Below are 24,373 nucleotides of genomic sequence, written 5' to 3'. Positions count from 1 at the left end.
CTATTGAGGAAATGGCTGTTTGTAATAAGAGGAACTAACCTGTCTCATGGTTGTTCATTAACCTTAAATTTACATAGAAATGGATAAAATGTATGATGCGTCATTCCTACTGAAGCATATAATAACATATACTAACAAGCAAATTATTATCAAACAAAGCAGAATTAAACGTCTGGACATGTGGAACATAATTAATAATCATCATTGGAGTGGAAACAGTTACTCTTCATCACACCAGCTTGTTGCATTTAACTTAAGCGATAAAGGATTTTTCAGTCAGCATGATATTGCACAACAAAGTGTTTTTTTAACTGATTCTTTATATGAGAATCCCATCAGATACTGATACATCATTGGGTTAGGGTTAGACATCAGACATCATTGTTTTCTTTTTCTCTTTTTCCTAAAAAAGCTTTGGTGTAATTCATTTAGCACCACCTCTGGCAAACAATTCTGCTTTTAAAAGCTCTGTGTGGTGAAGAATTCTTTATTTGTTTTCACTACAACACAAAGCAGTCTGTATTCTTGTTGTTACAAAACACAGAGTAAATATCATCGGCCATTTCAACTGTACTCCTCAGGTGTTTTAATATATGATTTATTTTTTAGAAGTAAAAAAAAGTAAGCTGCAAATTTAAATACAAACACAAGTACATTTATACGTTTGATGTTTAAAGAATAAATCTGAAATAATATAGGTTTCAGTCATCAGCATCATCATGCGAGTCTTCAGTCTTCAAGTCTCAGACCCTGGTCTGATTTTCATAAACAAATACATGTAAAAAAGCAGTGTGTCCTTTCTTCCTGAGTCTCAAAATTACAACAAGGTTATGTAATGGAAAGACAAAAACATGTATAAAAATGTAACTACAGCCATTCAAACCAACAATTCACATTGCAAATTCTCATTCAGCAGGTAAAGTCTTAAAAGCAACTCCAAACACACAGAGCAAACAGAACACAAAGCAAATATGAACAGCATAACAGAGCCCTTCATCTTGGAGTCTACTTGGAAAATTCTTTGTCTTCCTTCATTAAATCTGTACCTGTCTTTTAAAGAATTTCACACATAGTCCTTCCCATAGGCACTAGTGGACCGAGGAGCAATATAGGCTTTATTTGGCGGCTTGTACCTGGCCTCGCGTGGTGGACAGCTGCAGCATAGCAACGCTCCTCCGAAGATCAGAAGGGTAGCAGCCCCAAAGCCTATGTACAGCGATGCTCCCAACTCGTAGTTCTGACTGGCTACCACCAAGGGGTTGTAGAAATTCTGAACAATGGTGCTGGAGGACCAGGACACTGGGATAAGTGTCAGGAGTCCAGAGATGATGAAACAGATGCCAGAGACAATCATGACCTTTGCCTTGGATGCCTCATCCTCAATGCAGTTGGTGCACTTTGCACCCATGATAGAGATCATTAAAGCCAGAACACCCAGAATGATGGAGATTATGCACATAGCTCGGGCCGCCTGAAGGTCTTGAGGAAGAGTCAGCATGGAGTCATACACTTTACACTGCATCTGTCCAGTGCTCTGAACCACACAGGTCATCCAGATGCCTTCCCAGGTGATTTGTGCTGTGACAATGTTATTTCCAATAAAAGCTGTGACCTTCCACACTGGCAGAGCGCAGCTTATAATAGACATGATCCAGCCCAGTAAACCCAGGGCAATGCCCCCAATTTCCATTCCCACTGACATGATGAGTTGCAGGTGCTCTGACTGTGACGATACAAAAAAAAAGGCAAAAAGTCAAAAACCAAACCAATCTTTTTGTGTGGCTATACAAAATGGTGATACTGAAGGGAAAACAAGCTTCTTTTATATTCTCAAAGCAGTGTGTGAGGAGGAAGGAGGCAGTTCTTACTATGATGACATACTAAGAGGCAGCTGGCGGCTAGTTTCATACACAGAGTGTCACCTGTCTATCTGGGAGGAAGGATGTAGACAGTTCTTTTTCAATTGCTAAGTAAAACCACTATTTTTGACATTGGAACAAAAACACTTAGCTGCTTCATGCTGAAAGGGTAAATAAAACCATTGTTATGTATTTGCTTCAGTCAGCTATAGCCTTAAATGGTATAAAAACAATAATGGAGAGATAAAGAGATTGTGTTTAGACAATTCAGAGCCAAATCAATCAAAGATCTAGACCCCTGACTCTAGTCATTACCATAAGATTTTCATCTTTCATTAAAGCACAGTATTATTTTGTTGTGGTTTCTGTAGACCAGGGACAAGAATAAAACCTGGGTGAGTGATTAGCAAAGACTTTTAAGATTAGCATGTCAACATTTTGCCAAGATACTAACTTTAGCCAAACAGCACCCAAAAGAGCAAAACTTTGCTTGCATTGCATTGGTAATGTAAAACCACAAGGGCAAGAGTCTTACAAATGTGTTTGCTGAATTTTCTGCACATGCAGCTGGTTTGTACATCATTTGCAGTGCAGATCCGAGTTCAAATCTATCTCATCTTAGCAAGATTTCCTGCACACTTTCCAGCCTTCAAAAATGACACAAAATGATCCAACCATAATTAAAAAATGTCATAATGCTTGCTTGGGAACTGAATATTTGCTGTTTACCATGTTTTTGTCAGTGGTTAATACAAACATACCCATAAATGGTTTTAAACCAAAAATAGAGAGATACAACTTATGTTAACACAATTCAGAGATCAGTCACAGATCTAGTTGACAAGTTAAATGCTGGTTTTTGATTGTTTTTTACTTTAAGAGCATATTGGATTGCAATAAATAAAAATACTAGCTATGTAAGCAATGCTTGTAATCCAGGTGAATCTAGTGACATTTACTGAAGTGGTATGACCTTTGAGGTAAATTTCTGCCAGTTTGCAAACTGTTTGTGAGTGATATTCATCCTTTCCTACCAGTAGATTGCTCCACGTTGGTTTAGATGTTGTATATTGACAGTAATATTGTCACAGATCTGGACTTTGACTTCAACATTGTAGAACATTCACTTTGTTATTTTTTACTGCTCCTGCAATGCTTTGGCCTTGTGTTTGGGAACATTGAGAAGTGCAGTTTTAGCAAGTTTTAGCAGACAAACAGTCTAATATCAACCTTGTATTTTGCTCCATCCAATATTCCTTCCATTTAGACCAGAAGCAAAAACATGAAACATTTCTTCAGACCATGATGCTGCCACCACCAGAAATAAGTTTAAACATCATAATAGTTAGGTATGGCCTGTGTTATGTTTCCACCATGCTTTGAAACTCATCACACACAAAAAATAAACAGATCTTCACTGGATCTTTCACTCATATGGTACTGTACTTCTTGATCAATAGTTACTATATTGCCTTTTAAATATGTTGACTGTTACACTTTCACTCCACTCTCAGTTACTGTACCTATTCAGTGTGATTACTTGCCTTGATATGGTTTCCCACACCATCCACTGTCTTGTTTTCGGGCTTGCCAGTTTTGTGGGTACATATTGGGATATCCAAGATTACTATGTTATGAATAAGAATGAATATGCTCCTTGGCATTCATTTTCACTCCTTTCCTTCAGACTGACAAGGTGTAAAATACTTATACGAGAAACATTTTCTTTAAAATTGTCTTTTTATGACAAATAATTAATTCTGACCACACTTAAAATTCACTGTAACAGAACCTGAGTCAAAAATACTGACAGGAACAATGCATGTATTTATCTGTGCCATGGTCCAATGAACAAGGTTTAAGGAATACATGAATCTTTGAAACATCAATTGAGGCTATCATTGAAATGATTCTATCATTGAAATGAGGCTATCATGAGGCTATCATTGAAAAATATTTATTAATTGCATGACCCTTTAAGACTTTTAATCATAATCATTATCATAATATTTTCATCTTTCATTAAAGCACAATTTATGTTTTGTTGTGGTTTCTGTAGATCAGGGACAGGAGTAAAACCTTGGTGAGTTATTAGATAAGACTGTTAAGATTAGCCTGGGATGTCGAAATTTAGCCAAGATACTTACTTCAGCCTAAAAGCACTCTAAAGAGCAAAACTTTTCTTGCATTGCATTGGAAATGTATAACCACATTGGCATGAGTCCTACAAATGTTTTTGCTGAATTTCTTGCACATGTAGATGGTTTGTACATCACTTGCGATTTTTGCAAACCATGTTTTTGTCAGTGCTTAGTACAAACATACCCATAATCCCCCCTTTCCTTAAAAAACATCCTTAGCTGATTCAAGAGTTTCATAGAGAAGAAGCAAACATTATAACATGTTTTTATATGTGGAACCGTGACACAGTCCAACTAAGATTGCAAAATGCAGAAATAGTCATTGGGGGAAAACTTATGCAAGGCTTTATCATGAATATTAATTAACCATCAATTGAATAGTCAGTTCTTAAGAGCACCACAATGACTGCATTATTCCAAATCATTCTGATACAGTAGATGTGTAAATATCCAATAATTAATGTACACACTGTAATTTGGTTATAATAATAATAATAATAATAATAATAATAATAATAATAATAATAATAATAATGTTTTTAATCTTGATTATTTGGTTTCATTATTGATTAGTTTTTTATTTGGTTTGATTTATATTGTGAGTATATTTAATTTTTAATTTGGTTTTGGAATGTTGATTTGTTTTTGCATTTAATGCTTTTGTTTTGTTTGAGTTTACTTTCAATATACTATGTGTTGGGTGGGTCCCGGTGTTCTGTGTATTTGATTACGTGTTAAGTGACTGAAGATTTTATATACTTTTGAGAATGTTAATCCTGCACAAACTGTAAAAATAAAGGTCTATTGTGTTATTCTCGTGCCCTCGTCTCTTGCTCATCATTAGGTAACGAACTTGCGTCCTTTTGGGACTGTTCCCCTCATAAGGGGTGGCGTAGTCGAATGTTGTGCCCCTAGGGGCCTTTTGTGGTGTTTTATAAATCTTTATAGTATTGTTACACACTATCCCCTACCGCTCTGCTACAGTACATACACACCAACAGTTTACAGTTGTTTTATCAAGAGATTATGTGGCAGATGCCTAAAATTCACATTTAAGCTGTTTTATGATCATACTGATTTATTTTTATAAAGATGAAGTATATCAACATAACATTGTCAATGTACAAGTCAAAGAAGTATTTAGCTTTCATAAATGACTCATTAGATTTGGGGTTTTGTGTCTGTGAGCTTAATAATCAAGTATTGTGAAAAGTACCACTTTTACAGGTCAAAAATACAAATGCTATAAAATTTCAGGAATTACAGTATAAAACCTTTGACAGATTTGTTTAGCCGTTTTATGGTATCATGACCTCTGTGCTGAAAAGGAAATGTGTAAATCACTTATGATTAAAAAGTGGGGCCAGTCTGATATTTGGATAGACTTCCTTAAATGACTCTTTGTATCTCAACCACATGTAAAGTTTGAGCATTTTCAAAATCTGCTTAATTCCAAAAGATAAACAAAACATAAGATACCCACACCAACCTCTATCACTGCCTCCTTTCTAAATGTGCCACAGAAGCACCACTGCCACATTGACGGTGATAAAACCTGAAATGATTGCACTAATGTCCATTTCATTATGACATGCAGCTATCCAATAATAACTTGACTAAAGCTTAACATTCAAAAAATTAAATCTATACACTCTTCATACTCAAACTGATCCTGATCTTGGTTAAATTTGAATCTTTGTGAACATTCAGAATAATGTCATGTTCACCAACTTAATTTCGTCCTGCAACTAACTCTACAACTATTAAAAGGTTATGTACAACTGCATGTGTTTAACAAAATATGTATTAATTACAATTTATTTTGTTGCTTTAATGAATGTGCTGTGCAGCTGCGTAGATAGTGCAAAAATGCAACCTACTGTTGTATACAGCGGGTTGGTTTGAGGATACGATCTGTGTTATAATGTTTAGCTCCATAATCCTCTGCTCAGTTCAAACAGTCTGAATTGTAAGTCACAGTGGATAAAAGCATCAGCCAAATGACATAACTGTCAATATAAACATAACTGTCAATACAAAACTGAAAACTTTCATGGAGCTATTAGCTAGCTATTTTACAGTTCCCTGATGCAATGCTAACTAGCCCATTTAATGGCAGAGAAACCAGTGGCTTCTTTTGCAGGTTATACAATAATAAGGTAATAAGGTATACAGTAGTAAGGTGCATTAGGCAAGCGTAAATTATCTCAACTGCAAACACATCCTGTGTATTCATACATACATACATACATACATACATACATACATACATACATACATACATACATACATACATACATACATACATACAGGAAATTAAGCAATAAACCATGACCAGACAAATCATACTTTAAGGCATTATACGGTAGCAACTATAAACAGTTCTAAACAGTCACTAAATAACATGATTTAGAGTAATTCATATATTATTACACTTACACAGCCTATGAAGTCATAACATGAGTGCATTAAAATAATCCTGTAATTTGCCTAGCAATCAGAGCTGATGTTACAGACGAGTAATCAACACCTTCTGACCAACAGTGCTCTAGAATACTTCTTATACAGCTGTTGTTTAATTATATATTGTTGGAAAATTTGAGGTACAAACACCGTGCACATTTTAAACATACAGTATACAGTATTAGATTAGATTAGACATCTTTGTGAATGAATGTGTCTGAAGTGAATGAGATTAGCAAGAAAAAAATGCTCTCAGTTATTCAATATTTTTTATCTTATCTTAAAAAACTTAAATGGCCTTTGTAATAGGATAATCTGCATCTTGTATAACTGAAACTGCCTTATAGACCACAATTAGGACACTGTTAAAGATACTTTTAACAAGTTATATTGTATAATGTCACAGACACATACGCACACACAGACACACACGCACACACAGACGCATGCATGCACACACACGCACACACACATGCACACACACACACGCACACACACACGCACACACACACACGCACGCATGCACACACACGCACACACACATAGACCAACCAAATGTGCTAACATCATCATCTGAAGCCCTTGAGATATCTATCTATCTATCTATCTATCTATCTATCTATCTATCTATCTATCTATCTATCTATCTATCTATCTGTCTGTCTGTCTGTCTATCTATCTATCTATCTATCTATCTATCTATCTATCTATCTATCTATCTATCTATCTATCTATCTATCTGTCTTTGCTACCTTCAGACATTTACATGTATTACTGAACTACAGCTGACCTTGATTATGCCATACAGTTCCCTGGAATCATACATTCTCATACTCATTCTCCCCTACAGCAATTTATAGTAACCATGCCACCTACCATGCTGTTTTAAGGAGAAATGAGGAAACTTTAGAATCTGCTGGGAAGCCCATCTGGATAGAAACAGTAATCTGAACTCAGTACTGAGTCCTGGACACTGGAGCTGTAAAGCAGCAACACCCACAGTTACACCATATGAAGAACATAATCCTACCTTCCATTTCTGTGCTGTTTATCATGCACAAAGTCTTGGGGAGTCTAGAGCCTATCCCAGGGGACTCAAGGTAGTAGGTAGCCAACCCATCACATGGTATAGTCGTAGACCCATTAACACACTAAGGGCAAATTAGACATGCCAAGGTTTTGGGCTGGGAGAGGAAACTGGAGATTTCTTCTTCTTTTGGCTTTTCCCTGAAGGCGTCGCCACAGCGAATCATCTCTCTCCACCCATCCCTATCTTCTGCATCCTCAACACTTGCACCCACTAGCTTCATATCCTCATTAATTACATCCTGTCTGACCTACAGCACACCTCACCACTGTCCTGCTCCTCTCATACATGTCCTGCACCACTCTGACATACTTCTCTGCTACTCCTGACTTCCTCATACAGTACCACGGCTCTTCTCTTGGCACCCTGTCATACGCTTTCAAATTCCACTGCTGTCTCTCCTAGACACTTCCAGACCTCTACCGGGAGGTCATCAGGACCAACTGAGTTTCCACTTTTCACCCTCTTCAAAGCCTTCCTGACTTCATCCATTCTAATCTTAACTACTTTCTGTTCCATAGAGTTTCCTCAAAGTATTCCTTACATCTCCTCTGCTCCTCTCCTCACTTGTGAGTACCCTTTCATCTCTATCCTTAATAATTCTAACTTGCTGCACATCATTCCCATCTCAATCCCTCTGCCTAGCTAACCTGAACAAGTCCTTCTCTCTTTCTCTAGTGTCTAACCTAGTGTACAACTTGTCATATGCCTTCTGCTTGGCCTTAGACACCTCCCTCCTCACTCTGCACTTTAATTCCTTGTATTCCTGTCTATTCTCTTCAGTCCTGTCCATGTCCCACTTCTTATTGGTTAATCTCTTCCTGAACTTCCTCATTCCACCACCAAGTCTCCTAATCTCCTTTCCTCCTTCCAGATGACACACCCAACCTGACCACCCAGAGCCTGCCTCAACTTCTGTCTAAATTCCTCACAACATTCCTCCTTTTTCAGCTTCCACCACTTGGTTTTTTTCTCTATCTTTGACCTCTTTCTCTTACAGACCATCAGAGTCATCCTACACACCACCATCCTATGCTGTCTGGCTACACTCTCTCCCACTACCACTTTACAGTCACTAATCTCTTTCAGATTGCCTCTTCTACATAGGATGTAGTCTACCTGTGTTCTCCTACCTCCACTCTTGTAAGTCACTCTATGTTCCTCCCTCTTCTGAAAATAAGTGTTAACCACAGCCATGTCCATCCTCTTAGCAAAGTCCACTATTATCTGTCCTTCAAGGTTTTTTCCTTAACTCCAAACTTGCCCAACACCTCCTCATCACCTGTGTTCCCCTCACCAACATGTCCATTAAAATCTGCTCCTATCACCACTCTCTCACCCGTGGGAATACTCTCCATCACCTCCTCTAACTCACAACCTACCTGTGTTGCATATCCACTAACAAGATTCAACATCACCCCTTCAATCTCTAACTTCAGACTCATCACCCTGTCTGACACTCTCTTCACCTCCAGGAAATTCCTCACAAACTCCTCCTTCAGGACCACACCTACCCCATTTCTCTTACTATCCACACCATAATAAAACAGCTTGAATCCTGCTCCTATACTACGAGACTTGCTACCCTTCCACTTGGTCTCCTGTACACACAGTATATACACCTTCCTTCTCTCCATCATATCAGCCAGCTCAGTACATTTCCCTGTCATAGTACCAACATTCAGAGTTCCTATTCTCAGTCCTACACTTTTACCTTTCCTCCTCTCTCAGTCTGTGCACTATCCTCCCTCCTCTACTTCTTCGACCAACAGTAGCCCAATTTCCACTGGCGCCCTGTAGGTCAACGGCGCTGATGGCGTTCGTTGTAACCCGGGCCTCGACCGATCCGGTATGAAATTCGTACTGACGATTCGCATGGTTAAATTTGGCAATGTTTTATGCCGGATGACCTTCCTGACGCAACCCTCTCTATTTATGCGGGCTTGGGACTGGCACAGAAGTCACTGGACTGTGACCCCCATGGCTAGATTATTAATTATAACACAAAATACTTAAGAATAAACTTACTTGAAATACTATATTAAAGATTTTTAGCAAAAGTAGTGTCATAATGTAATGCCTATTTCACAGTAAGTCATAATTTCTAATTGTAGAATGAGGCTATATTTTAATTACATTTTTTACTTTATTAAAATGTATTTGTTGTTGTTAAATATGAGAAATAAAACCTTGGGGTGTGTGATGTATCACCTTATAATTAAAATCATTGTCCATGTTATTAGGACATTTATTCATTCATGAAGTTATCTAATCAACCAGTCAGGTGGTAGTGCAATGCACTGCAGGTCAAGAGCATAAGTGTAATAAGCATAAGAGCATTAATGTTCAGATCAACCAACAATGTGCAGTGGATCTCTCGAACTTTGACTGTGACAAAGTTGGTACTAAATTGGTTGGTTTGAATATTTCATAAACTCCTGAAATTTTCACACACAACAGTCTCTAGATTTTACACACAATGGCCTTGTTGATACCAGGGGCCAGAGAAAAATGGGCAGTTTGGTTTGAGCTGCTAGGAACAAAATAGTAACTCAAATAATCACTCTTTACTGTGATGAGCAGAAACATATTATAATAATGCCTAATGTGTTTGAAGCAAATAAGTGTGATGAATAACACTAATTGGAAAAAAGGTGCTTGCATTTATATGGCTGCAATTCAACAATTTGCAATTTGTTGTTTAATTAAGCCTTTCTCTACTTGTTGCTTTGGTCTTCGTCGACGCCCGCTTGCACCACCTGCTGGTGACGCGGAGAAGCAGCAGGTGGCACTCATGCATCGGTGTTCGACTGCTTCTCCTGTGATTCCTGGATGTAAGACGTAGAATTTCTTATCAAATTTTAGTCGCCGAATTTTTTTAAAGCAAATTTGTAAAGCGAAATTAAATAGATCGAAAATTGTGTGGCGAATTTTTTTGGAAGTGCGATTTTTTAATATTGAATTTTTTATTTTTCTATTTTTTTTTCATTGAAGGTTTTTCTTCGAAAAATGCACAGCTTAATTATACAACCATGTTGAATTGCAGCCCGTATAAATGCAAGCACTGTTGATGTGATGCACCATTTTTTTTTTCAATTAGTGATATTCAACACACTTATTTACTTCAAACACATTAACATTATTATAAATGTCTCAGCATGCACAAAACAATCCAACTTTAAAGTGGATGGATCAACAACAGCACTTTGAGAACTGTCTAGTTCGAAACCATGGGCACTAACAAAGATGGTTTTCCCCTTTCTGAAGGCTTTGCACTAGATTTTGGAAGGTTGCACTCTTATGGCTGTAAGAGCATAAGTTCTGTTTGGTAAATAAGTCAGGCAAGAAGGCCAGGTGCAAAACAGCCACAGCTGACACATAATTACAGATAATCAATTCATGATTATACGAAAAGGCAAATAAAAAAAATATGTTTTCTATTGGTTTTTAAACATGGAAACAGGGTGCCTGATGTGCGGAGGCAAGTTGTTCCATAGCCTAGGGGCACCAACAGGGAAGGATATCCCGTGGTGTCTAAGGATGATTCCCAAGGGAAGCAGATAAAGCGATAAGAGTAATGGCCCCAGAACCGAGCCCAGTGGAACCCCGTAAGACCTAAACCACTCTAAAACAGAGCCACAAATTGAACTAGGTGAGATATTAGAATGTGATGGTCAACTGTGTCAAAGGCAGCAGTTAGGTCTAGCAGGACAATGATCAAAAAGTCACCAGAATCAGACGCAATGAGGACAGGACGTCATTAAAAACCCTTAACAAAGCTGACTCTGTGCTATGCAATGTTTTGGCTTCCAAGCAAGCAGACTGTGAGGCATTAAGAACAGAGTTGATTATATTAAAAAGCACATGTGGGTTATGACGGTTAGAGGAGATTATGGATGAAAAATGCTGTCTTCTGGCCTCTCTACTAGTGTTCTGGTAATTATGTCAACAGTCAGTAATTGTAATGCTACAGCATAGAAGAGCCTTCTTAACATGTCCATGCTTTTAAATTTGTGGCGACGTGTGTGTGTGTGTGTGTGTGTGTGTGTGTGTGTGTGTGTGTGTGTGTGTGTGTGTGTGTGTGTGTGTGTGTGTGTGTGTGTGTGTGTGTGTGTGTGTGTGGAGTTCACACCAGACGGTGGCGCCAGACACCATAATTTGCAATGTCTTTATTTGTTACAGACAATATTATCCAAACTATTCACATTCAAATAAACTCATCCATAATAATAGCATCATCTACTAATAGCATGTTAGTTAGTTTTTCTTTTCGATCAATGTGCAAAAACCTCACATAAGTCTATACAGTGTCTGTGTAGGACTAATATATCCATGATTTTCTGCTTTGTTGTTGTTATTTACAATTATACTGTGTATATTTTATGAATGTGCAATCTCATTTTCTAAGAAAACATGTACATATGACAGTTAAGTACAGCATCATTCAACAAAGCAAGAACCTTGTTTTAGTGCCTATTTAGGCCAAGCCTTTGGAATCCCTCCCTCTTAAGAACTCTTATCATAACTAACTAGACCTATATTTTGGCCTGTGCTCACAGCTCATTTCAAAAGTTTGTTCACATTCTGATGTAACCCATGCTGTTATCTAAGGTTACTTACATTAAAGTTACACTTACACTTTTGTTAGATGTTCTACATATAAATAATATGTAATATGTGGGAAGTCAATAACCTAAAAATATTAATAATCATTTTTAATTGCACATCCATATTCTGGTTTGTAAATTTACAGTTTAAGATGTACATTTATCCTAAGTTTTCAAAAATATACACTCCTCATATCACAGCTACAGACCTTGTTTTATGTGTTTACAGTGTTCAAAATGAACAAAATTCACCTGCTTACAAATTATTTCCCATAATTTTAAATCACTGTTACATATAATTAACACCAAAATCATAAAACAGATCAAGAATCATATTCAGATGTATAAATCATGAAATCTTTGATTGTAATTTCCCAGGTATGATCCTCATAGTATAAATACAGAAAGATTATGTATTTATGTATCTCCATGATGTGGCTGTGAATTACATTTTAATTTTTGCTTCACTATGAAACAAATAATCAGAATCCATGGATTTACAACATATTATTTTAACAATATATAAGACATATGAGCCAAGTGAGAAATTGCAGAATACAGGAAGGTGAGACTGAAACAAGCAAAAAAAATATGTATAATCCATGTGCATGGCTCTGGAGAGACAGCGCTTAAAGTATAATATTCTCTCTCTCTCTCTCTCTCTCTCTCTCTCTCTCTCTCTCTCTCTCTCTCTCATATATATATATATATATATATATATATATATATATATATATATATATATATATATATATATATATATATATCTGTGAACCAATATAACATAACACCAGTCTAGTTGTGATATTTAAACTAGTTCTGCCTCATCTCAAGTAGTCTCAAGTTTCCCTTGTAAAATCCCGTTTCTGGCCTCTCCACATTGTGTAGCCCTTACAGTTTGTAGTTGTTAAAGGCTTGTTGTGTAGGCTTTGTGAAAAAGGCAGGTCACTGACTTCTATGCTTGGTGCTATAGGCAACGCTGGAGAGAAACTATACACAGTGTTGCCATAGTGAGATCTAAAGCAGGACCGAAAACTTGCAATGCCATTTAAGAGGAAAACAGTCAATGTTCCTGCAAATTAACCCTTTTCAATATTATTTTATACCTGTCAATGGCTTAAAATAAAGAGCCTGACCAGTGCATTTATAGTATATGTCTCTATATTCTTGTTTGTTATGTGCTGCAAATGAGGAAAGCAGCAGATTTATCTTTACATTTTTTATTCAGTTTACAGCCTAATTTCATAAAATTAATGAATTAACCAGCCAGAGAGACTCAATTTCTACATACTAACTAAAAATTTCAATACTGACACAATAACAGTGAAAAATTACTGTCTATCGAAGATTCTACATACAAGATACTCTGCTTGTAGTGACTCTTGTGATTTTGATCATATGTGTTGACGATTTTCTAATCGAGGTTGGCTAAATAAAAATAACAACAAATAGGCATCCTTAGGCATAAGTCTTTATAACTTTAACTTGACCTGGTGTACCTTTAAACGCATAAGCATATATTTAGGAAATAATGACTAATGCTGTACCTTTGAAAACATTTACAGTAATATATTTATAGAGCTCGTTTGGAAAGTGAAATATACCTGCATATGACAGGTAGGCTTGGTATTATTACTTGAACGTGTAAGAATGCGTAACGTGTCGTTCACAAACGAGTCGACTTTGAGTCGGGTTTTTTTTTGTGTGTGTGAACTTTAAGCACAACTCGCATGTAAATCAATTTTCCTCTATTTCTTTATTTGTAGATTTAGGATATGCTATTATTCATTTATCTATTTCTGCTTAAGATCGACTCCTATCTTTGACATCTGACTATTCGTTTGTGTGAGTAGGAAGTCGTGCTCGACTCTCAGCTGTGGGGATAATGATACGTAGAAATAAATCTCTTTAATAAGACACGTGGATGTTGTTTATTATTGAAAGGTAAAGTGAGGCTTCGTTCAGCAATTTCTTATGACAAGATAATGCAAACAGTGACAGTTAATTGGAATAAACCGCCTGGAATCTGAAAGAGTCGGCTCTTAATGGTGCGGTGAATCAAATGACACGACTCAATGAAAGGAGTCAGAAGGCTCATAACGACAAAGGCAAATAAACGCACCTGCTGTAGTATCGGTCACGTGACAAAGTCTTTATTATGATCACGTGATCCAGAGCGCATCCGTCTGATACTGAATATAAAAAATACATCTCTGTTAAACATAAAAGCCAATAGTAATAAAGTTCAGCTAATAGCTCGTAGTTTCATTGAATATAATATTCAATATAATAGGATGTTTCCATATAGGATGTGAATGTCTCTTCCGTGTGCTGGAATTCATTACTCACCCACATGATTAAATATATTAATCTTTACACTTTTGATGCCGTATTGCATAGTTGCAGCTATGATTTTTATTATTCTTAGAGCATAATCTGCATGACAACTTTAGATTATTTGTTTGAAGAATTCTTTGAATGTCCAATCTAATGAACGTTTAACACTTTTATACAATGGTGTAGTCTAGTTTTTTGTAGTGAGTATACTGTGATCCCCCCCCCCCCAGCCTCATACGCACCCATCCTAGAGCGACACCCCATAGGCACCACCACACTCACTAATGCATAAAATATGCATCTACATGTAATTGAGAGCATTATTAATGTTATCAATATTCCAATTTATTGTAAGCAACAAAAGATAGTCAGCTGATAAAACCTGTGCTCCAGGTCCCATATTCATATAACATTTAAGGCTAAATGTAATCAGACAGCGCAGCACCCATTGACTTTCACAGGAAAAAATATAGACTATGAAATTCAATGGGTGTTGCCAACTGTCTGATTACAATAATTTTTTCAAAATATCATCTTTTGTGTTAAACAGAAGAAAGAAACTCATACAGTTTTGGAACAAATTGAGGGTGAGGAAATAACACAATTTTCATTTTTGGGTGACCTATACCTTTAAGAGCTACATTTAGCCTTAAATGTTATATGAATATGTAACCTCGAGCACAGGTTTTATCAGCTGTCAATTTTCAATGTACATTTAAGAGTGAACAATAAACATTTGTTCAGTTTTATCACCAACACTCTTTCATTGCAGAATAATATGAACTGAATGAACTGGTAGTTTACAAAGCTTTCCAAATACATTTGTACTCGGGTTGTGAGTGAAATGTCACCCGAAGCTGCTGTAGCTTTAAGCGCAGGCTTCCGAAAACACTCAGAGTGTAGTTTGAGTCTGCTTTCGTTTCAGATCTTCTTTTACATTAGTTAGTTAATTTCAAATTTGCGCCAAAAAACACCGCCAAGCAACTCATTTTCCTCCTTGGTTTACAAATAAGTTTATTAGAAATATCTAAGCAGTATTACCCTAATCAACTGAAAAGAAAATATGTTCTACAAGACTTTAGTGTGGAAAAAGCGAAAAAAATAAGGAAACGATATTTATCATACCCAATTCTCCCTAAGGCTAAAGAAGTGACCTTCAAAATATTAAATGACATTTATCCATCCAACTCCTTTTTACATGGGAGATTTAATTGGGAAAACATTTCATGTGGATTTTGTGAGAAAGACATTGAAACGGTATAGCATATCTTCTTTCAGTGTGAATTGGTAAATGAATTTTGGTTTTCATTTCAAAATTGGGTACAAGCTAAAGGTATATTGATACATCCTCTGAATATGACCTCAATTAAAGTTGGAGTGTTTATAAATGATAAAAATATAGAATTTTTGTTAAATACCCTGATTGTGTTAGGAAAACACTTTATCCACAGATGCAAGTATTTAAGGGTCAAACCCCATTTCACAGGATGGAAGGGTGATTTGAAATTGTTTGCAAAATCCCTTCAATAGATGATGGACAGAAATGCCCTGAAACTTCTTGCGGCTTTAGACTCGTATATGTTATTAGATTAAGGACCCCCCCCCCCCTTGAATTTTATTTAATTACATTTTTTTTTCTAATTGAATATATTTATTTTCTCTTTGTTTGTTCTGGCTTTCTTTCAGTGCTATATCAACACGAAACTCTGATTTATGATTGTTAAATATGCCTTAAATGTTTGTAGTTGAATAAAATCTATAATTAAAAATTTTTTTTTTAAAAATTCCTCCTTGGTAGGTGACGTCAGATCAGGTCACAGGCCACGGAAGCCCCAATGGTCCAAAAACGTTAGTGATTTGCAATCGCAACCACAGTCTGTGTTCGCAACACAGACGGGGTGAATTTATGAATGAAAGTTCTGTCACAAAACGATATTGTTACATATCCTCACGCTTTTTAAGTGGGTATACGGAAATCCTTGGCATTTCCTAGTGGGTATACGGAAATCCTTGGCATTTCCTAGTGGGTATACGGCGTATACCTGCATATCACGTAGACTACACCACTGCTTGGACTATGGAATTATATCATGGGCTACACTCAGATGATTGCGTAGGGATGTGGAAGCCCAGTGGTTAAGCTGTTGGACTACCGATTGGAAGGTTGTGAGTTCGAATCCCAGGTCCACCAAGCTGCCACTGCTGGACCCCTGAGCAAAGCTTAATGTCAAAACAAAGTGCATGTAATAAGTTACTTTTCATAACTGATATTTTTGTGGTTGTTAAGGTCTAAAGATTATTTCAAGGGTCTTATTCAGTTGCAAACGGGACTTTTGAACTCTGCACTTCTTTTTTATTCAGCACAAAAAAGTACATTTGTATAAAGAGGTATGAAGCAGTGAAGTAACTGAACTTGGCTGGTTTTCCCAGTACTGGGGACATAAAATATAAACATGTACAGATATTTTGTTACATAAATGGTAAGCTAAACAGGATAGCTTTGTTTGGCTTTTTCCAGAAATTATATATGTGTGAGATGAGACGGACTCAAGAGCCAGTACAAGATGAGTCCATAGAACTAGAGGGATCACTTTATGGAAAAATGATTATGTGCGATTATGTAAGCAATATGTTATTCTTCCAAACAGATAGTGATATTTTACCTGTCACTTCTGAGTGTAATTATGTGAGCAATATGTGTGGAGAAACATGAAAATTACTGAACTATATGTATGAGGAAAAAAAAGAAAGAAAGAAAGAAAGAAAGAAACATAACAATACATAGTAAACGAAGAATGGTGGAAAATACTGAATCATGTACATAAACTTGCATGCTAGATAAATCAAGGTTAAAAATAATGTGAAAAGAATGGAAATGGCTAAAAAAATGAATCATAGACTTCAAAAATATAAAATTAATTGTGTGTGAAAAAACTAAACATGTGCACTACATGTGGAAAATATGTGCAGCATAATATGAGAGGGCCTAAAAATTACGAGATTATTGACAAGTGAAGTTTGTCCTGGCACAGAGTGATCCAAAATCAAAAACAAATAGACACATGCAGAATAATGCCTGCTTGAAAACTCAAGTAATTATCTATATTACACTGGCAAAGTCCAATAATACACAATGGATGATATATAAGGATCCCCAGAGAGACAAGCCAATGAACAGGAAACAGATGGAACAGATAATGGAAATTGAAGGGCGGAGATGAAGCTGTGTGGATTAAGCAGTTGTTGCTGCCTCACAGCTCCAGGGTCACTGCTTTGATCCTTAGTTTGGGTTACTGTCTGTGATGAGTTTTGCATGTTCATTCATTATTATTGTGTTTCTCCATGTTCTCTTTTCCCCTTACACCTCCCAAAACATGCCAATAAACCGACTAGCTATGCTAAATATCCTAGATGTGAACGAGTGTGTGAATGTCACTATTCCAATCTCCAGGATAAAGCATTCAATGAAGGTAAATAAATGAATCAGACACAAAGAAGCTGGGTTACTGATCAGAACGTTGAGGGTTCAAGCTTCAGCACTGCTAAGCTGCTTTGAACAACCCCCTTAACCATCACAGTTCCAGGGCTCTGTATCAAGGCTGACCCTGTTCTTTAACCATAATATATGCAGTAAGTGACAAATAAAAGCTAAAAATTTTTCCTGCCAGTGATCTCACAATACTGGTCATGAGTTCTCATTTTGACCAGAACAGCATACTGTATATCACCTATGTATGCTTACAGTATTATTTCATGATGAACATGAACATACAGATAATTTAAGCATTATTATCAAATTAATATCATTTGACCTTACCTGAGGTTAAACAATTCAAAATACAAGTTTTTTTTATATTATTATATAATTTGCTATAAATTCTGACAGAATAATCTGCAGGTAAAGTCTAATATGCCATTGTTTTAAATGTTGTCAGAGAATCAGAGAAAAGAAGAAGTTATTATTATTATTACTGTTTAGTTGTTCATTTCCCAAAGTTGACAGCAGCTCTCCCATCTTTTATTAAGCCAGACACAATCATTTCTAGGACCATTTCTTTATATTTTTTTGGGAAACTGAATCTGAAACACCACACAGAAAATAAACCTAGTTTATGATATAACCAGGGACACAAGTTATAAATTGCTAGCTGCAGCATCTAAAGACATCTTTATTCTGTGTATTTAGAGAGTAATGAGTGTGTTTATTACGGAAGTTATGTGAGCTATTTAAGTTTATATTGGTTTATATGTGTATCTTGGTTCCAGATGATAAAACCCTGAAACTGTACTTATTCACATTTGTCTGTGGTTTGATTCCTGAGTCAGTCATGATGGAGATAAATGTCCATATTTTAAATATTCTACACAAACATTGATGAATTAACAATCAGCAACAAGTAAGCAACAAGGAAGAAAGTAAAAATGGGACATTATCTATTGTTTTCACAAACTTATTGCTTCCTCTATGTTGTTCCTCATGCTTCCTGCTGACCTTTTCTTTTTTCATTTGCTTCTGCATTCACATCACCTCAGATATAAGGTTGACTAATTCTCTTTAGACATCAGTTCATTTTAGAAAGTCTAATATTGTCCAAAACTAAGAACCTTAAGTCATTAATTGCTTGTTTCCCACAAACACTTGAATCATACCAGAGATGAAGATGATGTTGTTAAAACTAGAGTTGTGTTAGTCTGTATGGGTATAAAAGCTCCTTTGTACTTTCTGTACTTGGAAAAACAGGTTGCTTATCCCAAGAGTATTGTCTCTGTGGTGACTTTGCTTAAGGAAGGTGTGATCCATCTGTTCCTTGGTGTAATAAGGTTCAGTAGGCAAGCGTAAATTATAAGCGTAACTGCAAACACATCCTGTGTGTATTCATACATACATACATACATACATACATACATACATACATACGTACATATATGCATACATACCAGAAATTAAGGAATAAAGCATGAAAACACAAATCCTACTTTAAGGCATTATAGGAACTATGAACAGTTCTAAACAGTCACTAAATAACATGATTTGGAGAATCCATATATTATTACACTTACAAAGTCTATGAATTTATAGCAGGAACGCATTAAAATAATCCTGTAATTTGCCTAGTAATCAGAGCTATTGTCTGAGCTGATGTTACAGACAAGTAATCAACACCTTCTGACCAACAGTGCTCTAGAATACTTCTTATACAGTATAGCTGTAGTTTAATTATACAGTACATTGTTGGAAAATTTGAGGTATATAAACACATTCAAACATAGATTAGATTAGATTAGACATCTTTGTGAATGTGTCTGAAGTGACTGAGAAGCATAAAAGCTCTCAGTTACTGTATTCAATATTTTTTAACTTGTCTAAAAAAACTTAAATGGCCTGTGTAATAGGATAATCTGCATCTTGTATAACTGAAACTGCCTTATAGACCACAATTAGGACACTGTTAAAGATACTTTTAACAAGTTATATTGTGGTATGTCACAGACACTGTACACACGCACGCATGCACACACAGACACACGCGCACGCACACACACACACACACACACACACACACACACACACACACACACACACACACACACACAGACTAACCAAGTGTGGTAACATTATCAGCTGAACCCCTTGAGATATCTATCTATCTATCTGTCTGTCTGTCTGTCTGTCTGTCTGTCTGTCTGTCTGTCTGTCTGTCTGTCTGTCTGTCTGTCTGTCTTTGAAACCTTCAGACATTATATGTATTACTGAACCACACCTATACTGTAACCTTTCTTATTTAGTTTATCAGATTATGCCATACGGTTCAGTGGAATCATACATTCTCATACTCATTCCCCCCTACAGCAATTTATAGTAACCAAGCCACCTACCATGCTGTTTTAAGGAGAAATTTAGGAAACTGGAGAACCTGCTGGGAACCCCATCTGGATAGAAACAGTAATCTGAACTCAGTACTGAGTCCTGGACACTGGAGCTGTAAAGCCGCAACACCCACTGTTACACCATATGAAGAACATGAACATTTTCTGTGCTGTTTATCATGCACAAAGTCTTGGGGAGCCTAGAGCCTATCCCAGGGGACACAAGGTAGTAGGTACACTGGACAGCCAAACCATCACATGATATAATCATACAGTAGACCCATTAACACACTAAGGGCAATTTAGATATGCCAAGGTTTTGGGCTGGGAGAGGAAACTGGAAAAAATCCCAATGCATAGGGGGAACATGCAAATGTTTCCATAACTATCTACAATATCTTTGAAATCATCTGAACGGTTTCAAGTCCTCTCAGTTTAAAACATCTGACCCATCATAATTTTAATGACATCGACATTTGATGTTACACACCACCATTTCATTTTAAATCAGCTCTTGTGACTTATGACGATTGTGATATTTTAATTTTTGCTATATGTTTTGGACTTTTGTTGTTTGTTACAAGATACATTAGCTTTTCTTATGGAACTTTTTTTTTGTCTCAAGAAATCAGTCAGAAATCATTAGGGATACAAACAATTATAGATAACTGTAGTGGACATTCTGAAATTTATTATCAGTTGTAAAATCTTATGACTTATCTGGGATACTTTGTTGTTGTTTTCTATCTGCGACATACATATACATATTCAGTAGTCATGCAGGAAAGAGAGTTATTACTTTCTATAGGCTTGAGTTGTCTTAAGATAATATGGCAAAGAACTATAAATATCGATAGAAATAAATCTATAGATATGTGAAATGTAATTTGTGATAGTTTGACAGGATGCCTGTTTTATGATATGTCTTTAAAATGTTCTTATACAGTACCACAGCCTTGACTCTGGTGTTGGTTTGAGTTTTCTATAACAGCAGCTCGAACAGTAATTCTGATTGAATTTCAATTCACAGGTGTATATTATATCTATAGGGACTCATATTTAAACTCTTTACATAATCTACAGCTAGTAATATATGCATTATTAACAAAGAAAACCATATTATCTTTGATACAGTATAGCTTTTTATTTAGTGCTAGTGGAAGGAGTCTCTAGTATTAGCACATTTTCCACAGTGGGTGAGTCCAGACAGGGCACTTTGGACTTTCTGGTTCCTGGGTTACATGACAAACTGTCTTCAAAAGAAGACAAGAAAAGAGAGACTATTAAGGAAAAGACTGTTTGTGATAAAGAGGAACCTGTCTTAATCTTAAATTTACATACAATATAAATGGATAAAATGTATGATGCGTCATTCCTACTGAAGCATATAATAACATATACTAACAAGCAAATTATTATCAAACAAAGCAGAATTAAACGTCTGGACATGAGGAAAATAATTATCAATCATCATTGGAGTGGAAACAGTTACTCTTCATCACACCAGCTTGTTGCATTTAACTTAACCAATAAAGGATTTTTCAGTCAGTATGATATTGCACTTTATCTGTTTTCACTACAACACAAAGCAGTCTGTCTTCTTTTGTTGTTACAAAACACAGAGTAAATATCATCGGCCATTTCTCAGGTTTTTTAATATATGATTTATTTTTTAGAAGTAAAAAAAGTAAGCTGCAAGTTTAAATACAAACACAAGTACATTTATATGTTTGATGTTTAAGGAAGAAATTTGAAATAATATAGGTTTCAGTCATCAGCATCATCATGCGAGTCTTCAGTTTCTATCCGTGGTCTGATTTTCATAAACAAATACATGTAAAAAAGCAGTGTGTCCTTTCTTCCTGAGTCTCAAAATTATAACAGGGTTACGTAAAGGAAAGACAAAAACATGTATAAAAATGTAACTAATATATATATATATATATAAATATAAATATATATATATATATATATATATATATATATATATCATACAGCAGGTAAAGTCTTAAAAGCAACTCCAAACACACAGAGCAAACAGAGCAGAGCAAATATAAACAGCATAACAGAGCCCTTCATGTCGGAGTCTACTTGGAAAATTCTTTGTCTTCCTTCATTAAATCTGTACCTGTCTTTTAACGAATTTCACACATTGTCCTTCCCATAGGCACTAGTGGAGCGAGGAGCAGTATAGGCTTTTTTGGGTGGCTTGTACCTGGCCTTGCATTGTGGACAGCTGCAGCATAGCAACGCTCCTCCGAAGATCAGAAGGGTAGCAGCCCCAAAGCCTATGTACAGCGATGCTCCCAACTTGTACTTCTGACTGGATAGCACCAACGGGTTGTAGAAATCCTGAACAATGGTCCTGGAGGTCCTGGACACTGGGATAAGTGTCAGGAGGCCAGAGATGATGAAATAGATGCCAGAGACAATCATGACCTTTGCATTGGATGTCTCATCCTCAATGCAGTTGGTGCACTTTGCACCCATGATAGAGATCATTAAAGCCAGAACACCCAGAATGATGGAGATGATGCACATAGCTCGGGCCGCCTGAAGGTCTTGAGGAAGAGTCAGCATGGAGTCATACACTTTACACTGCATCTGTCCAGTGCTCTGAACCACACAGGTCATCCAGATGCCTTCCCAGGTGATTTGTGCTGTGACAATGTTATTTCCAATAAAAGCTGTGACCTTCCACATTGGCAGAGCGCAGGTTATAATAGACATGATCCAGCCCAGTAAACCTAGGGCAATGCCCCCGATTTCCATTCCCATTGACATGATGAGTTGCAGGTGCTCTGGCTGTGACGATACAAAATAAAAAGGCAAAAAGTCAAAAACCAAACAAATCTTTTTGTGTGGTTATACGAAATGGTGATATTGTCGAGAAAATAAGCTCCTTTTATGTACCCAAAGCAGTGTGTGAGGAGGGAGGAGGCAGTTCTTACTGTGATGACATCTTACAAAGAGGCAGCAGGCTGCTGGTTTCATACACAGCTCAATTGCTAAGGATTTTTGACATTGGAATAAAAACACTTAGCTGCTTCATACTGAAAGGGTAAATAAAACCATTGTTATGTATTTGCTTCAGTTAGCTATAAAAAGCTATAAATGGTTTTAAACCAATAATTTTGATTGTGTTTAGAAAATTCAGAGACAAATCAAAGATCTAGACCCCGGATTCTAGTCATAATCATAAGATTTTCATTAAAGCACAGTATTATTTTGTTGTGGTTTCTGTAGGCCAGGGACAAGAGTAAAATCTGGGTGAGTGATTTGCAAAGACTTTTAAGATTAGCCTGCTATGTCAAAATTTAGCCAAGATACTAACTTTATCCAAACAGTACCCTAAAGAGTAAAACTTTGCTTGCATTGCATTGGTAATGTAAAACCACAAGGGCAAGAGTCTTACAAATGTGTTTGCTGAATTTTCTGCACATGCAGCTGGTTTGTACATCATTTGCAGTGCAGATCCGAGTTCAAATCTATCTCATCTTAGCAAGATTTCCTGCACACTTTCCAGCCTTCAAAAATGACACAAAATGATCCAACCATAATTAAAAAATGTCATAATGCTTGCTTGGGAACCGAATATTTGCTGTTTACCATGTTTTTGTCAGTGGTTAATACAAACATACCCATAAATGGTTTTAAACCAAAAATAGAGAGATACAACTTATGTTAACACAATTCAGAGATCAGTCACAGATCTAGTTGACAAGTTAAATGCTGGTTTTTGATTGTTTTTTACTTTAAGAGCATATTGGATTGCAATAAATAAAAATACTAGCTATGTAAGCAATGCTTGTAATCCAGGTGAATCTAGTGACATTTTCTTAAGTTGAAGTTGAATACTTTGTGGTACAGTATTACCTTTGAGGTAAATTTCTGCCAGTTTGCAAACTGTTTGTGAGTGATATTCATCCATTCCTACCAGTAGATTGCTCCACGTTGGTTTAGATGTTGTATATTGTAGGGGTGGCACGGTTCATAAAACCCACAGTTCGG

General features: G+C 36.3%; 2 protein-coding genes across 2 annotated transcripts; both read right to left on the bottom strand.

Annotated features, from left to right (window-relative positions):
- Positions 1–582: 582 nt before the first annotated feature.
- LOC113644241 (claudin-3-like) lies at positions 583–7,689 on the bottom strand. Its single transcript, XM_027148913.2, has 2 exons — positions 7,494–7,689; positions 583–1,723 (listed from the first exon to the last, which is right to left on the bottom strand). Exon 2 carries the CDS (start codon positions 1,700–1,702, stop codon positions 1,064–1,066), a length of 639 nt encoding a protein of 212 aa, XP_027004714.1. The 5' UTR covers positions 1,703–1,723; positions 7,494–7,689; the 3' UTR covers positions 583–1,063.
- A 14,679-nt stretch (positions 7,690–22,368) lies between these two features.
- On the bottom strand, positions 22,369–23,818 carry LOC113644454 (claudin-3-like). Its single transcript, XM_027149320.2, has one exon. It carries the CDS (start codon positions 23,144–23,146, stop codon positions 22,508–22,510), a length of 639 nt encoding a protein of 212 aa, XP_027005121.2. The 5' UTR covers positions 23,147–23,818; the 3' UTR covers positions 22,369–22,507.
- Between the last annotated feature and the right edge of the window lie 555 nt (positions 23,819–24,373).

Source organism: Tachysurus fulvidraco, chromosome 21 (genome assembly GCF_022655615.1).
Source record: "Tachysurus fulvidraco isolate hzauxx_2018 chromosome 21, HZAU_PFXX_2.0, whole genome shotgun sequence".
Taxonomy (NCBI): Eukaryota; Metazoa; Chordata; class Actinopteri; order Siluriformes; family Bagridae; genus Tachysurus; species Tachysurus fulvidraco.
This window is presented reverse-complemented; position numbering and strand designations above follow the sequence as displayed.

Coding starts and splice junctions, on each gene's coding strand:
- LOC113644241 (XM_027148913.2), bottom strand. CDS start 1,702: ATGTCAGTGGGAATGGAAATTGGGGGCATTGCCCTGGGTTTACTGGGC.
- LOC113644454 (XM_027149320.2), bottom strand. CDS start 23,146: ATGTCAATGGGAATGGAAATCGGGGGCATTGCCCTAGGTTTACTGGGC.